This window comes from Prosopis cineraria, unplaced genomic scaffold (genome assembly GCF_029017545.1).
Source record: "Prosopis cineraria cultivar Desert tree isolate PC_DT_omini unplaced genomic scaffold, ASM2901754v1 PC14, whole genome shotgun sequence".
Lineage (NCBI taxonomy): Eukaryota > Viridiplantae > Streptophyta > Magnoliopsida > Fabales > Fabaceae > Prosopis > Prosopis cineraria.
In genome coordinates this window covers 2,560,801-2,575,805 of record NW_026555345.1, presented here as the reverse complement: position 1 = coordinate 2,575,805, position 15,005 = coordinate 2,560,801, and the positions used below count along the sequence as shown (strand labels likewise).

Sequence of the window (15,005 nt, the reverse complement as noted above, 5' to 3'; positions counted from 1 at the left end):
TGACAGCTACAGTAGTGATATTGTAACCTGCACAAAATTCAATCTGTCTATTAAATCTTTTTCAAATTTGATATGCTAATAGTATTCTTTAAAAGTGACATGTGGGATTTGGAATCACTTCGATCGAAGGTCGGATAATGAAATGGTGCACTCCAGAAGTTGGTCCGGAAGTGCTGTCATGACAGCAAAAGTAACCAAATTTATAACATGTCTAATTTTTAATCCGACCGTTGGATCTTTTTGAAATTTGATACACTTATAGTACCCTTTGAATTTGACGTGTAAGCTTTAAAATTTCTTCAATCGGAGATCGGAAGACAGAACGGTGCCTCCTTGAAGTTGACTCGGGAGGGCTGTCATGACAGTAATTTAATGCTGTCATGACAACATATTTTTACCCTTCTTTCACCTAACTTGCTTCCGTGCGCTATAGGTAGAACCTATAAATTTTTTTAAAATGCTCTAAATGTTTACTTTGTAATTGTGTATTTGTTTAGTAATTTAAATGGTTTGTTTCCTAAGTTGATTTTAGGATGAATTCCTTAACCACACTTAGCTTATTTGAATTGTGTGATTTTTGAATAACACTCGAGGCAAGTGTTACAATAATGCTATATTCTTGTGTTGTTTTTAATATTTAATTTTACTAACTTATATAATAAATATAATTATATACATTTAACATTATTATTGACAAACATATAAATATTTATTTTAAGTATAAATTATGCCCCATTAATTTATTTTTCTAGGTTTGTTTCTAGTGTGAGTCAGCCATTTGTTCCACAAATATCCATTTATGATTTATCCAGTTTGGGGAGCACATTTTGTACATCAGGGGTCGTGAAATAATCTGGATAGTTTAAATTTAATTTAGAGAGTTTAAATGTAAGTACTATTTTTTAAAAAAGAAGAATTTATAAAATTTTCAATAAATTTTTTAATTTCCAATATGTACCATCCATATTTAATCAAATTAGTTCAAATTTAATATTAATTTTTATAAATTGATGATACTAATTTACTCTGTACTATTTAAATTTAAAATTTTTAACTTATTATACTATGAGATTCAAAACAGTTTAGAGTAAATCTGTATAGTTAATTTTTAAAAATTATAAATAATAATATTAAATTTAAACTAAGCTGATTAAATATAAATTATAAATATTAGTAATTAATAGATTTAATAAATTTTATAAGTTTTTAATTTAAAAACAGAAAAAAGTAATTAAATCCGAGCCTGCACAGAATATTTCAAGGCCTCATTGGCATCGAGTGTGCTCCCCCCGTTTTATCACTTAGTTTTCGACCAATAAAAACAACAATAATCAAAGCTATTAGATGCTACAGTAACATGTCACCAGAAACTTTGCACGCTAATTTATAAAATTTTATTAAATAATAAAATTCTATATTTTTTAAATTTTATTATTACAAGCTTGAATAATTCATGTATTCTCTGGAATCTTTTTTGTTGAATTGTTTCTGCAATATTAACATATTTGCTATAAACATTTAATATTTTATGCCTGCGAATTTTTTTCCTCAAATTTTATGTCATCTACTTATCTACGTGATTTTTTGTCACAATTTTCTCATATTATAAAATCATGTTTAAAAATATTAAAAATTGACAATAAATTATAAATACTAAAAGTGAAGCATTTAAATATCAGCTTGTTACTTAAATATGCCATTGCATATTTGCATGAAAGTAGTTTTGGACATTGGCCTCAGCAGAGTAGTAGGGGCATAATAAACAATTGATGCATGCAAGACACGGGATTGAATCTGCTTTTTTTTAAAAAAAAAAACATTATCTATTAATTAATTAATTTAATCTTGACTTCAGCAAACATTTAATATATATAAATTATATATGAACAGTACAACACCCACAATTGAAGTTTCATGTGTGCAATTGTGCATATCTATCCGGAAAGAGACGATGATTTGGCTTGAAAATTGAAAGGAATCTTTGGAGCCTGCCCGTGATTGTTCTTGTTAATAAATAAAAAAGCTTATTCTTTTTAAAAAATTATCCTAGTCCACACTCACAATAGTGAATAAGAATGCACGCTTATCTTATGAATATTATAATATTATATAAATATCTATCATTTCAAATTTTTTAAAATTTTGTTGATTATCATAATATCTTTCAACTATTATTATTTTATATATTTTATTTTATTTATATGATATATTTGTGTTTATAAATAAAAGGTATATTTCACATATTGAAATGAAAAAACTCTTAATTCTCTTATAATAATTTTCTCTTTCTCTCTTTCCCTACTCTCAATCTCTATTTTTGGAACACATTCTCGATATGATTGCTTTATACTTAACATCACTAGGTGGGTGTGCTTATAATTATTGGATTAGATATTAATGTTCATATTACTGAACATCTCTAATAAGAGTGAAGGCACACTCAGTTGAATATATAACAATATGACTCTATCATCAAGCGCTCTTATTATTTTATATGTTATTTATTTATTGATTTTTTTTGTTTCATTATTTTCTTCCTCCATCAATTAATCAAATAATTAAATATTGTGTGCCACATTCACAAGTATGAGGCGCAGTTCAATTTCAAAATAGTAGATCCCAAAGTTACCTAATATAACATGAGATGGATCATGAAATTATTCATATATAATATATAGTAAATTTTGAAGATATGCACATAGAAATATAAGGTGGAATATAATGTGAATTTTGAAGATATTCACAAAATTTAAAGTAAATTTTAAAACTATATATCCACAGAATACAATGCAGATCCCAAAAATATCTACATTTATTTATTTATCCTACGTACATCAAATTCCTTATTCTTAATTCATTGCGCGCGCGCGCACAATTTATTTTCTTAAATTATTCATGTATAACATAAAATGAATACACAGTTTATTTATATAAAATATAAAATAAATTTTGAAGTTATCCATATAAATTATAAAGTAGATTATGAAATTATCCACGCAAAATATAAAATAAATTTTGAAGCTATAACAAAACATAAAGGAAATTTTAAAAATATATAATTCAGTTATTTATTTATTCTATAATTTTTTGTTATTTTATAATCAAGAATCATACTATCATACCTTAATTTGTTTATTTTATTTATTATAGTTATATCTCAATTTCTTATTTCTGGTTATATAACCTAAGATTACCAGCATTGCGCGCGCGCGCGCCCCTCTCGTTGTTGTTCTTAACTTCCAATACGCGCATATATTGTAACACACACACACATTTCGTTGCTTCTTCTTTCTTTCTTATATTTTTATTTATAATATATATAAATATATAATCCATTGTTTAAATATGCGTGTATGTGTGAATATTTTATTTTCATTTATTTCATTTCCTTCAATATGCGTGTATTTGTGTTTATAAGTAGAAGGCACATCAATTCTATTCTACATATCAAAATAAAAAAACTTTTAATTCTCTCATTTTTTTTATTCTTTCATTATGGTTATCTCTATTCTTTCTCCCTCTCAATTTCTATTTTCATAACATGTGTGTGTAAACAGAATTCACTCATTTTCAACTTTCTATGAATGAACATTTTCAATTTTGTCATTTTTCAAGAAAGAAAATACGAGGCCAGCTAGGATCTTTATTGTTAAAATTTAATGATAAGGTTCAACCTAAAAGATAACTCAAAATAATGAACATGTGTGGGTAAGATATTTTTACATTTTTACAAATATTTGTATTAAAATCAGATAAAATTTTCCTTACTTTGTATTGCAAGGAAAATAAGTGCAACGCATTTTTTTAGTAATAGGGTAAGAAAATGCATATATTTTAAAAAATAAAAGAGGAGTGAAAATTTTAAATATCTGCAAGTAGTTTACACTTAAAAAACTAAAATAATAGATCTTTTTTTTTTTTTTGTGGGAAACTGAGTCAATTCATGCGTAGAAAAAGAAAAAGAAAAACAAAACGATTACAATGAAATGGCCTTTTAGTACCAACACTGAAAGCCCCCACAACAGTCCAGCTCCAGCACATGGAAAACATCAACAGATCTGGGGAAAACAAAAACGGACAAACAGAGGAAAGACCAAAGTGCAGAACAGAAATGACATCCACAGATGCTGACTGAGTCGCCGTTGTCGAAGATGAAGTAATGTTACTGATGCAGATCATAGCTATGAAAGTAACGAGTTCATAAACCGGGCCATTGAAAACGGTGGTAAGTCCAGTGAGTGAAGGATGACTGAACTGACTATCAGGAAACCGCTAATCGGTAATCAGCCCAGTGAAAGGAATCCCGTAGGATTTGAAAGGCCAACGCACAAACAGCTTTGGTTTGATTTGAGAACCACCGACATGACCCATAATGAAGCAAAGACACTGACAGCAATCGTAATCAGCCCGCAATCTGAAGATGCCAAAACCAGACAATAATTTGTCTCTTTAAAATGTTTGACCCATGACTCGATTAATCTTCTTCTTCTTCTTCTTCTTCTTTTTACTTCAAGGTTTTCAATTGCTATGTAATTTCTTTAACCAGAAAACACGCTGAATTTCATTCAAAGGTATCAAACAAACAGCACCTAGAAAACAAATATCCATGAGCAAAACACAAAATACTGACCCAAGAAAAGAAGCTGTTTGTGTTTGAACAACAAATATCCAGGCGTGCCAAAAATGTTGAGTCTCAATTAATAATAAAAGGGGTTCCGATTTTTTATTACAGTTCACTTAAATGTAAAAGATATAGAAAACTTGATAGAATAAGTGTTTTTGATTTTTATTTGAAATGAAAAAATGTTACAAGTTTAAGTTGAAAGTAAGAACTAACTGCTAAACCTAAAAAGCTATGAATGCATAATGTGAGTTTTTGTTGAGTGTTGACTGTCCTTCTTCAATGTTTTCATATTTATTTATAATGTCAGAGTGATGGTAGCTTCTCCCTTAAAACCTAGAACATTCTGCCGAAGAATAAGAGATCCTGCAAAACTCACAGCACGGTCTTTACTTAGTGTTCTCCATTTTTGGCAACTTATCCCGTCTCATCGAGATATTTTGGCATGATGATACTGCTCCTGTGGATTCCGAAATCACTTGGCATCATGTTTTTATGTGCCAACGGTCTAATATTTGTAACTGACGAGATTTCGGCATATTCACTCTATCGTGGCTTTTTATTGAGCTCGAGGTCAGCCCCTTTGTTCAGATTGAGCCTGATTCTTCAGTCACTCAGCTCAAATAGTTTTATAACCTATTGAACAACGTATCATATTTTAACCCAAACAAAACTAAATGCAAGCATCTCAACAGAAAGATGGCTGGTAATAGAAACACCGGCCTCAACTTCTGCCTCATATCATGTGTCATCCCTTTCCAAGGTCAAAGCCCACAAAGGATTTAACATCAGAACTCCTACAAGTTTTGGTCCATTTTCTTGCGCACTGAACAAGGCTCAGAATTGAGAATGTCTGATCCTACCTTTTCTAAATGGTCACCTTTCTTCCACTCGAAAATCTATTCACAACATTTGAGGTTTTCATTTCAAGACTGCCAAATCTTTTACTATCAACTGTGATTTCAGCATATGGTTTCTACAAATTAATTGCCCCAGTTAATGCCTCCCTTTCCCAATATCAATTAGCTCTAGTAATGCAATAGGAATTTTTAAGATTATTTCTTTTCTCTTTTTATGAATGTTCCTTTTAGTTTTGATGACCAGATTCAGTCACCATTGAGCTTTCATTCTCTGCATGTATATGACTCATCTTCACTATCAAACAGCCCCTTCTAAACTCTACCCCACAAGTCATCAGATTCTGAACTGATTTCAAGTATTCTTGATAATCAAGGCAAGATTGAATTTTAATTGCAATGTACTTTACTTGTCCTTGAACGAACTTAATACAGCAAATTAATTGACACTTGCTAATTTGAAATTTCAAGCGTAGCATTACCCATAAGCGAAAATACTTATAATCTCCCTTAAAAGCCAAAGCTATTAAAAGAATTCTGTCAGAAATGATTGGCAATTGGTGATTTAGTTATAGATAGGAAAATATGACATAAAAATATTAATTATTACGGCGTTATCTAAAATAACATATAATATTATAATCTGAACAAAAAGATATTATATGATTTTGTATATCACATCTTAGTTGAGTCAAGAAAAATTAATACTCTATAACCAAGGGCATGTGATTAAGTAGTAAGGGCTCATTCTCCCTTAATCAAGTATCAGGGGTTCGATCCCTGTTTGGGTATGAAAAAAATATCCTTTGGCCACCTCTCCCACCCTTTGAAGTGCCTGACTATGAGCGAATCCGAGTTAGTTTTGACCGTTGTTGTACTTCAAAAATGATCTGCCTAGGATACTGAATGCGTAAGCACCAAAAAAAAAAAAAAATTGCACTCTCGAAGTACTATGTCATCCACACCAATAAGAATATTCCAAATAAAATAAAATAATTATTTTCTTAACTTTTTCAGCGCACATAAATTCTCTCTTCCCATATATATATATTCTCTCCACAGTGTACCATGTTTTGGACAAAGCACAAGTAAGGTTGCATTATGGGAGGATGTGATAATTGCTCTAGGTTAGTGGTAGTGGGGAATGGGGATACCTTCATCTTTAGTTCGTGATTTGCTCCTTAGCAAAATTTATTTATTTTAAAAAACTATAAACATGTAAAATGAGTAATCCACTATTAAAAAAAGTATCGAGTGTTATTTCTTATATGAATATCAAGGTTTGACACACAAAAAACGAATATCAAGGAATAAACTGTATATATTCATCATATATAATAGTAGTCAAACTTCTGAGATGCAACTTACTATTCATAAATGTATATTAGAAAGTCCAAAAAGTAAACTCATTCACACTTGTAAAGAGGTAAACAAATTGACGCTAGTGTTGGAGAAAATATTCTCATTAATCTCCTTTGTCAAACCATTTTATAAAACAAATAAAACTAAAACATCTCATTCCTTCCTTTAGAGAAGAAGAAAGCCTTGCGTGCATCCTTGCATGTTGCTATGCATCATGAAATGCAAAAGCCTCCAAATTTCAACCGAACTGATCCTAAATAGATTCATGTATGCAATTTGACCAAGAATTGAGCTTATCAAGGAAAACAGATGGGAAGACAAGGAACATCAATTCATAATGTAATAGTATAATACAACACATATCAATAAAAAGCACCACCACATGAGCAGGAAAGATCAGACAATAACATACAAGCAGGATGGACTCTCAATGCATAAGAAAAATCCAATCACAGAATCCTTCACTCTTGAGATTTAAAGCTTTTTTCCACATCTCCTGCAACCTATCAACAACCCAGCTTATAATATTCAACTTAATCGAAGAAAACAAGCCTGATTTGTCCCCTGGCAGCTATACAGTTACATAGCATAGATTATCTCTCCACTGCTCTCGATATCAAGGTCAGGATCTGTCTCCTGGTCCTCGTCCATGTCATCATCGATATCCAAGCTACCTGTAAGATACTGGTTGAGAGACTGAGTGCCAGCTGCTGGAATTGTAGCCTCAGAAATTATCTGCATGATTTCTTCAATGCTCTGCATCGGTTGATCAGGCTCTTCAAACTGATTGTTCATTGTCCCCTCGTCCATGAGATCAGCTGGAAGATTCTTTAGAAACCACTCATGGTTTCTAATATCAGGCATGGTTATCCTCTGTTTTAAATTGATGTAAATTTCTAATGAGATGATCAAAGCCTTCATCTCTTAAAAAGACAAATCATGTAGCACAATTGGACAAGACTATAATTAAAAATCCAATTCTTTTCGAAGAAGTCAAGTACATACTCAAGACATATATATTTAAACAACTAAAATATATTAACCTGTGAAGGGTCAGCAACAAAGATCCTTGATATCAGATGACAACACTCAGGCGATATATGAACATAGTCAGGAATTGAGTACTGGACATTCAAAATCCTCTGCAAGAAATATCCAAACAGATTAGGCATACTATCTCCATCAAGTTACCAGTGAGCGAAAAAGAAAGTGATGAATTACATGTATTGTCTTGCGGAAGTTTTTTGGTTCATCAGGGTCCTCAAAAGGATATGCACCAACCAACATGACATATAAAGTTACCCCACAAGACCACACGTCTGCAATCTGAGTCATTTAAGCAACAATATCATCAGTACAATGTATCTATTACATAAAGTAACAAATGAAAACTATCCTGAATGAGATGCTTGTGCATCACCATCTAATCTAAATTTTCATGTATCTATGAGTACAGGATCAGGCATGGTATTGCCCACAAGCCTTTAAGACTTTGCTTCTAACCATAAATGAAAGCTAACGCATAGTTCAGAACTTCCAAATGGGAAAAAGAATTAGGCAAACCTCTGTGATTCTCTAACCGTCCCTCTCTTCCCAACACCAACAAACACAAAAGATCTTATCATTGGGGAACATTAAAATTAGAGTGGGGAAGACAAGAAACTTGACAGTAAACAATCAAAAGAATGAATTAGACCCCAGAAAATTGCTTAACTTGTCCTTTCTTTTTTCCCACCCGATCATAGAAGCCAAGGAACTAATTCATGGGTGGTTGTAGTCACACATAACTACTTCCAATAAAAAACAGAAACAGTAAATTCTGTATTATAAAATAAAAAAAGGAGCGCATCCTAAGCGGAAATGCTTAGAGTCGCTAGTCAGATGAGTTGTCTCCTGGTGATAGAAGTTACATATACCTTGCCATCATATTCCTTCTTCAGCAACACTTCAGGAGCAATGTACGCAGGAGTACCAACGGTAGATTTTGGTTGTGAATGGAGCACCGACGACTGCAAGAGTAAACCATGGTACAAGATCCAAGGAGATTACAACTTGATACACCAAAGACAAGGGAGATAGAAAGAGAATATTTTGGTCTACAAGAAAAGCTACTTTTAATTAAACTTTCTAGATAATGCTCTTTTCCCAGTTTGAGTGCAACAATCTGAAATATCAGGTTTATAGCTGTTGCTCCACATAAGAAATTTGAAGAAGAAAGTATACCTTTGAGTATCCAAAATCACAAATCTTCAAACGTGGAGCTGGACTTCCATCTAGCAATGTGTTCTCCAACTTCAAGTCACGATGGCATACTTGCTTTAAAGTGAAAAAGACAGAACAGTGAAAATCAATTCAAAGATCTCACTAGGTCTTCTGGGCAGCCCAAAAGAAAGAAAGAAAAAAAAATTAGTCGAGCAAAGAAAGAGGAGGCATTTGGCATACGGTGTACATCTAGGATACATGCCAATGTACTAAATGCCCCCTAAATGTGCTACTTAATCTTGCATACCATTGCATGACAATAGCTAACCCCTGATATAAGCTGTTGGAAGAAGAACCGCGCCTGCAACACCACACAATCCACATTAAAGGTGACTGACACATCACAGAACAAACACACTGGTTTAATGGAAAAGAACCTCGTCCTCACTGAACCGCCCTGCATTGCATATTCGTTCAAATAGCTCCCCTCCAGAAGCATATTCCATTACAATAGCTAAATGTGATGGGGTCAATATGACCTACAGTCAAAAGGACAAGTAAGCTAGCAAATACTTCCATGATAGGAAGAGATATGATTGACAATGGGTTGTACAGACCTCCCTAAACCTGACAATGTTAGGATGCCTCAGTGACCGGTGATTTATAATTTCCCTTTGTACATTTTCATCTATCTGTTAAGAAACAAGTAAGATTACTGATCATCACCAAAGCAACATAATATCTGTTAGAGTGCAACTGTACCAAAAATTAGGAAGTCCACAGCTTAGTACATTAAGTCCAATGAGTTGAATAACTTCAAGCAATGAGGAACCATGGGGAAGATACGGCGTACAGAGAATATTTCAGGACAACGTTTCATTTTTCCATCATGTGTTAGTAACCAAGGATACTGCTCATATTTCTAAGCCATCCATTAAGAAGCTACTACATGCATACAGCAGGCACAATACAAACCCCAAGAAATAAAAGAATATCAATAAATATAAGTAGAATAAAAATTAATTTAAGAGCTAACTAATGCTCAAACCAAAGATTCAAGACATCATTAAACTGCAGTTACAAGTAGAAAAAAGAAAAACAATTAACTTCTTATGGCAAAAAAAAAAACGCAGACAGTTCTCTGGGACTCAAATTCTATTTAAAAGGAACGGGTAACGGAATGTATGAGTCCCGAAACCGATATGGTTTTAATCAGGATGTAATTCGTCACCGGAGATTTTCGACTCTTTCAATTACCAAATAAGTAAATATCTGGCATCCACTTCAGGTAACCCCAAATAGAAAAGACGAAATAAATAACAAGGACACTAACCTTATCACCTCTCTCAATATACTTCACAGCAACGAGTTCCTCCGTCTGCTTGTCCCTCATAAGCCTTGCGACCCCAAAATTGCCAGACCCAATATCGCGCACGAGTTCATATCGATCGCTGTCATGCATGATCGGCATATCCATTCCTGGCCCAACTGTGATGGCCGAACGATCCATTTGTGCCTCCACTGGAAACCCCCCCTTATGTAGAAATCTCTAAGAAGCTCGGTTCTCACATTATCATCTCAACAGATGAAAGGAAGAACCCCAAAAACCTCAATCAGATCGAATAACGAAAAGCCAGCGAAGTTTGACGCGGTGGAACCTAGACCACTGGATTAGATGAGACGAACAAGGGCTGGAAGTGGGTGAAGAAAGGGATCAAAAAGATGGTTTTGAGCCCGTGAAGCTTCACCAACCTGAAAGGGTACTTAAGATTTTATTTTCCAACACTTGAATATATAGTTTTGGAGTTGCAGAAAGCGATGAGTGATTGATGATGAGCTCGTGAATCGTGAACCCTTCTTATTCTGTTTTGCTCCCTGTAGATCTTTGCGCACCTTTCCTAGCTTTCCCTCCTGGAAGTTATCTTTCCCGATTTTATCCAAAACCTTTCTGAGAGAGAAGGACTAAGCAGATATTTTTAGCTGGGCAGAGAAATTATCAGTAGTTTTGTGTCAAAATCAGTGAGATCCAACTGCGAAGACAGAAATAGCCTTGGGCATTTTGAGGAAGACACAAATGGTCAACTCTGTGGTTCGAGTTTGGGGTTTGGAGTTTGGAGCCAATGACCATAATGCAGTTCAGAAAGGGTGATCAAAAGTGGAAAGAAAAAGAGGTTAGGCTCACCAAAGATAAGGTGCACAGGAACGTGATGTCCGAAGGGAAAAAACATGCACTCTTTCTAATTTCTTTTAATTGAATATTGATCGCAGATAAGATAATATTTTCATGAAAAATCTATTTTGTTTATCTTCAAAATAAAGTAAAGATAAAATAATTTATATAAGATTAATGAATATAAAATAGAGAATAACAATGTGCTTAATGGCTAAGTTTAGATTTCTTTTATGTAATGACCAATTAACTAATACATTCATTTTTATGACCAGACTGTGCATTTTCTATTTGATGGATATGTTAGTTTTTTGAAAAATAGCATTCAAGATCACTGTACAATATTTATATTATATAAGGATCAAATAATTTCATATTTTTATTGCAGTTCTCTAGTCCTTCTGACATATTAATTTCATAGGCAAAAACGCCAAAATACTCCTCATAGTTAAAAAAAAAAAAGAAACCCCCACCGTCGCAGGAGCAAGCAATCGGATCTCCATCAGTAGCAAGGTCGCTAGAGCCCCTGTTGCGGGCGAAGTAACTAGAGGTTGGTCCCCTACAAAATTTTATTTCAAAACTAAGGTTTTTAAGTGGCTATGGGTGAGTTTGATCCTATAACCCTTGACCACTTAAAAAATTTGGTGCGCACTAGGCCACCAGGCTATTTAATATATATATATATATATATAAAAATTATAAGTAGTAAACCAAACACAAAACTACTTCTATGTAATAATTTAATATGTATTGTTAATTTTTTAACAAAATTTATTATTTTATGAATGTCACTTGTTAATCTAACATGAACAATTATAAATTGAAGACTTCAAAACTTCACTCATTTTACTTGTTAAATGTCTCAATGTATTGTTGTCAATCACAAATAGGTTATTACCAAAATTAAACGGATACTTATCAGTGAATAACTAATACATACTGACCTTTCCTATCGATTTTTCTAACAAATATTCATTTGGTTTTGACAACAATTATTAGAACATTTAACAAGTAAAATAAGTGAAATTTTAAACTTTCAATTTATAATTATTCATGTCAGATTAATAAGTGATATTTGTAAAATAATAACAATTTATTTGAAATTAACAAGAATCTATTATAGTTTTAACAAGTTAGAAAAAATAATAAGAAGGGTTTAGTTGTGTGTGTTAGTCATTCACTGATAAGTATCCATTTGATTTTGACAACAATTTATTCGTAATTGACAACAATACATTGAGACATTTAATAAGTAAAATGAGTGAAGTTTTGAAGCTCCCAATTTATAATTATCCATGTCAGATTAACAAGTGACATTTGTAAAATAATAACAATTCGTTTGAAATTAACAAGAATCTATTATGATTTTAACAAGTTAGAAAAAATGATGGAAAGGTTTAATTATGTGTGCTAGTCATTCATTGATGAGTATCCGTTTGATTTTGACAACAACCAATTTGTTGTTGACAACAACACATTGGGATGTTTAACAAGGAAAATGAGTGAAATTTTGAGCCCTCAGTTCGTAATTATCTATGTCAGATTAACAAGTGACATTTGTAAAATAACAACAATTCATTTGAAATTAACAAGAATCTATTATGATTTTAACAAGTTAGAAAAAATGATGGAAAGGGTTTAGTTGTGTATGTTAGTCATTCACTGATGAGTATCCGTTTGATTTTGACAATAACCTATTCGTAGTTGACAACAACACATTGGGACGTTTAACAAATAAAATGAGTGAAGTTTTAAAGCCTTCAATTTATAATTATCCATGTCAAATTAACAAGTGACGTTTATAAAATAACAACAATTCATTTAAAATTAACAATAATCTATTATGATTTTAACATAGAAAAAATGATAGGAAGGGTTTAATTATGCATGTTAGTCATTCATTGACAAGTATCCTTTTGATTTTGACAACAACCTACTTGTAATTGACAACAACACATTGGAACGTTTAACAAGTAAAATAAGTAAAGTTTTGAAGCCTGTAATTTGTAATTATCCATGTCAGATTAATAAGTAACATTTTATAAAATAATAACAATTCATTTAAAATTAATAAGAATCTATTATGGTTTTAACAAGTTAGAAAAAATGATAAGAAGGATTTAGTTGTATGTGTTAGTCATTCACTGACGAGTATCCATTTAATTTTGACAATAACCTATTTGTAGTTAACAACAACACATTGGGACATTTAACAAGTAAAATGAGTGAAGTTTTGAAACTCTCAATTTGTAATTATTCATGTTAGATTAATAAGTGACATTTATAAAATAACAAATTTTATTCAAAAATTAACAACACACATTAGATTATTACGTGAAAGTGATTTTATACTTGGTTTATTACTTATAATCTTTTTTGCCACATATATATATTAAAGGGTTTGGTGGCCTAGTGGCCATTAAATTTTTTAGGTGGCCAAGAGTCATGGGATGAAACCCATCCTTAGCCACCTAAAAATCTCAATTTTAAAATAAAATGTTACCAAAGCTTCGGCGACCCTAGCGGCAGTAGGGGCTCCGACAACCTTGTTGCTGGTGGTGATCCAACGGCTAGCAATGGGAGGAGTTTCTTTTTTTTTCTTTTTACTTTAACTATGAGGGGCATTTCAATCTTTTTACTTATAAAACTAATATGTGAAAAGGACTAGAGGGCTGCAATGAAAATATAAAATTATTTGATTTTTATGTGATATAAATATTATACAATGATTCTTTGATGTTATTTTTCCTAGTTTTTTCGGCCGAACATTTTAAAAAATAGTGCGAGGGCTTAGAGTCATACAAGTGACCGTAATAATTGATGATACAATGTTATATGGTTTGAAAATTTATTTTCTGATATAATATGGTCTTGTGATGAAAAATCATTGAATAATTCAAAATGATTAAGTTCGTTACGTAAAATTACAATAAACGGTATTCCATTAGCATATAGAATAACATTTTTAATAAAGAGCGGCCGTTCTATCTCTAAAAATTACTACATTTAAAAAATAATAAAGTTCAGCATAAAACTATCCAGATCACTAAAAATAAATCGCATTATTCAAATGTACAAATAAATAGTATAACTTAGTATAATTTGATTGATTGTAACTTAATGATGCTACTCATGTAAGTTCCTAAAATTAACATCTGGTGAGGCATTTGACTTACACTATAATTCGCAAAAATTATTATAGTAAAATAATTAGAATTAAAGGAGTATATTTAGAAACAAAACTAAGCAAATTCGTTAGGGGAAAATTAGTTAAAAAGAAAGGAGGGCCCCTGTGCTCAGGTTCCAAAAAAACAACATGGGAAAGTTTCGAAGGCGATTATTATTTATAAAGAGCATTCCCAATTATATGATAAAGTAGTGTGCAAGAAAAAAAGAAAGCAGTCACAAAGCAATCCATGTGCGAATGCCAAATCTTAAAGTGACTTGCACTTAAAAAATTAAATTAAAATATGAAGGTAGTGATAAGTGATGTCATGACAGGTGGAAGCTTGTTAGGACTTTACGATCAAACAAATCATAAAATAATAAGCCCTACCAAAAGGGAATAACATTTATAATCAATCATCAACCATTGTTATAAAATCCTGTCATTCCATTCAATGAATAAGAGATGGTTATTACCTCCACCTAGTCTTATTTACAAAACAAAAAAAGAAACAAAATTTTAATTCTTTTTATAAATTATGTTATTAAGTGTTTATCATAAATTTTTTTTTATCTTTCATTAGTTGTTGAAAAAATATATTATTAAAATATATATATTTAATAAAAA

General features: G+C 31.7%; 1 protein-coding gene across 1 annotated transcript; it reads right to left on the bottom strand.

Moving 5' to 3' along the window:
* Positions 1-7,152: 7,152 nt before the first annotated feature.
* LOC129293266 (serine/threonine-protein kinase SRK2E-like) lies at positions 7,153-11,192 on the bottom strand. The gene is made up of 9 exons (XM_054931135.1): positions 10,376-11,192; positions 9,660-9,734; positions 9,480-9,581; positions 9,350-9,403; positions 9,064-9,156; positions 8,757-8,849; positions 8,062-8,166; positions 7,884-7,982; positions 7,153-7,713 (listed from the first exon to the last, which is right to left on the bottom strand). Exons 1-9 carry the CDS (start codon positions 10,550-10,552, stop codon positions 7,420-7,422), a joined length of 1,092 nt encoding a protein of 363 aa, XP_054787110.1. The 5' UTR covers positions 10,553-11,192; the 3' UTR covers positions 7,153-7,419.
* Between the last annotated feature and the right edge of the window lie 3,813 nt (positions 11,193-15,005).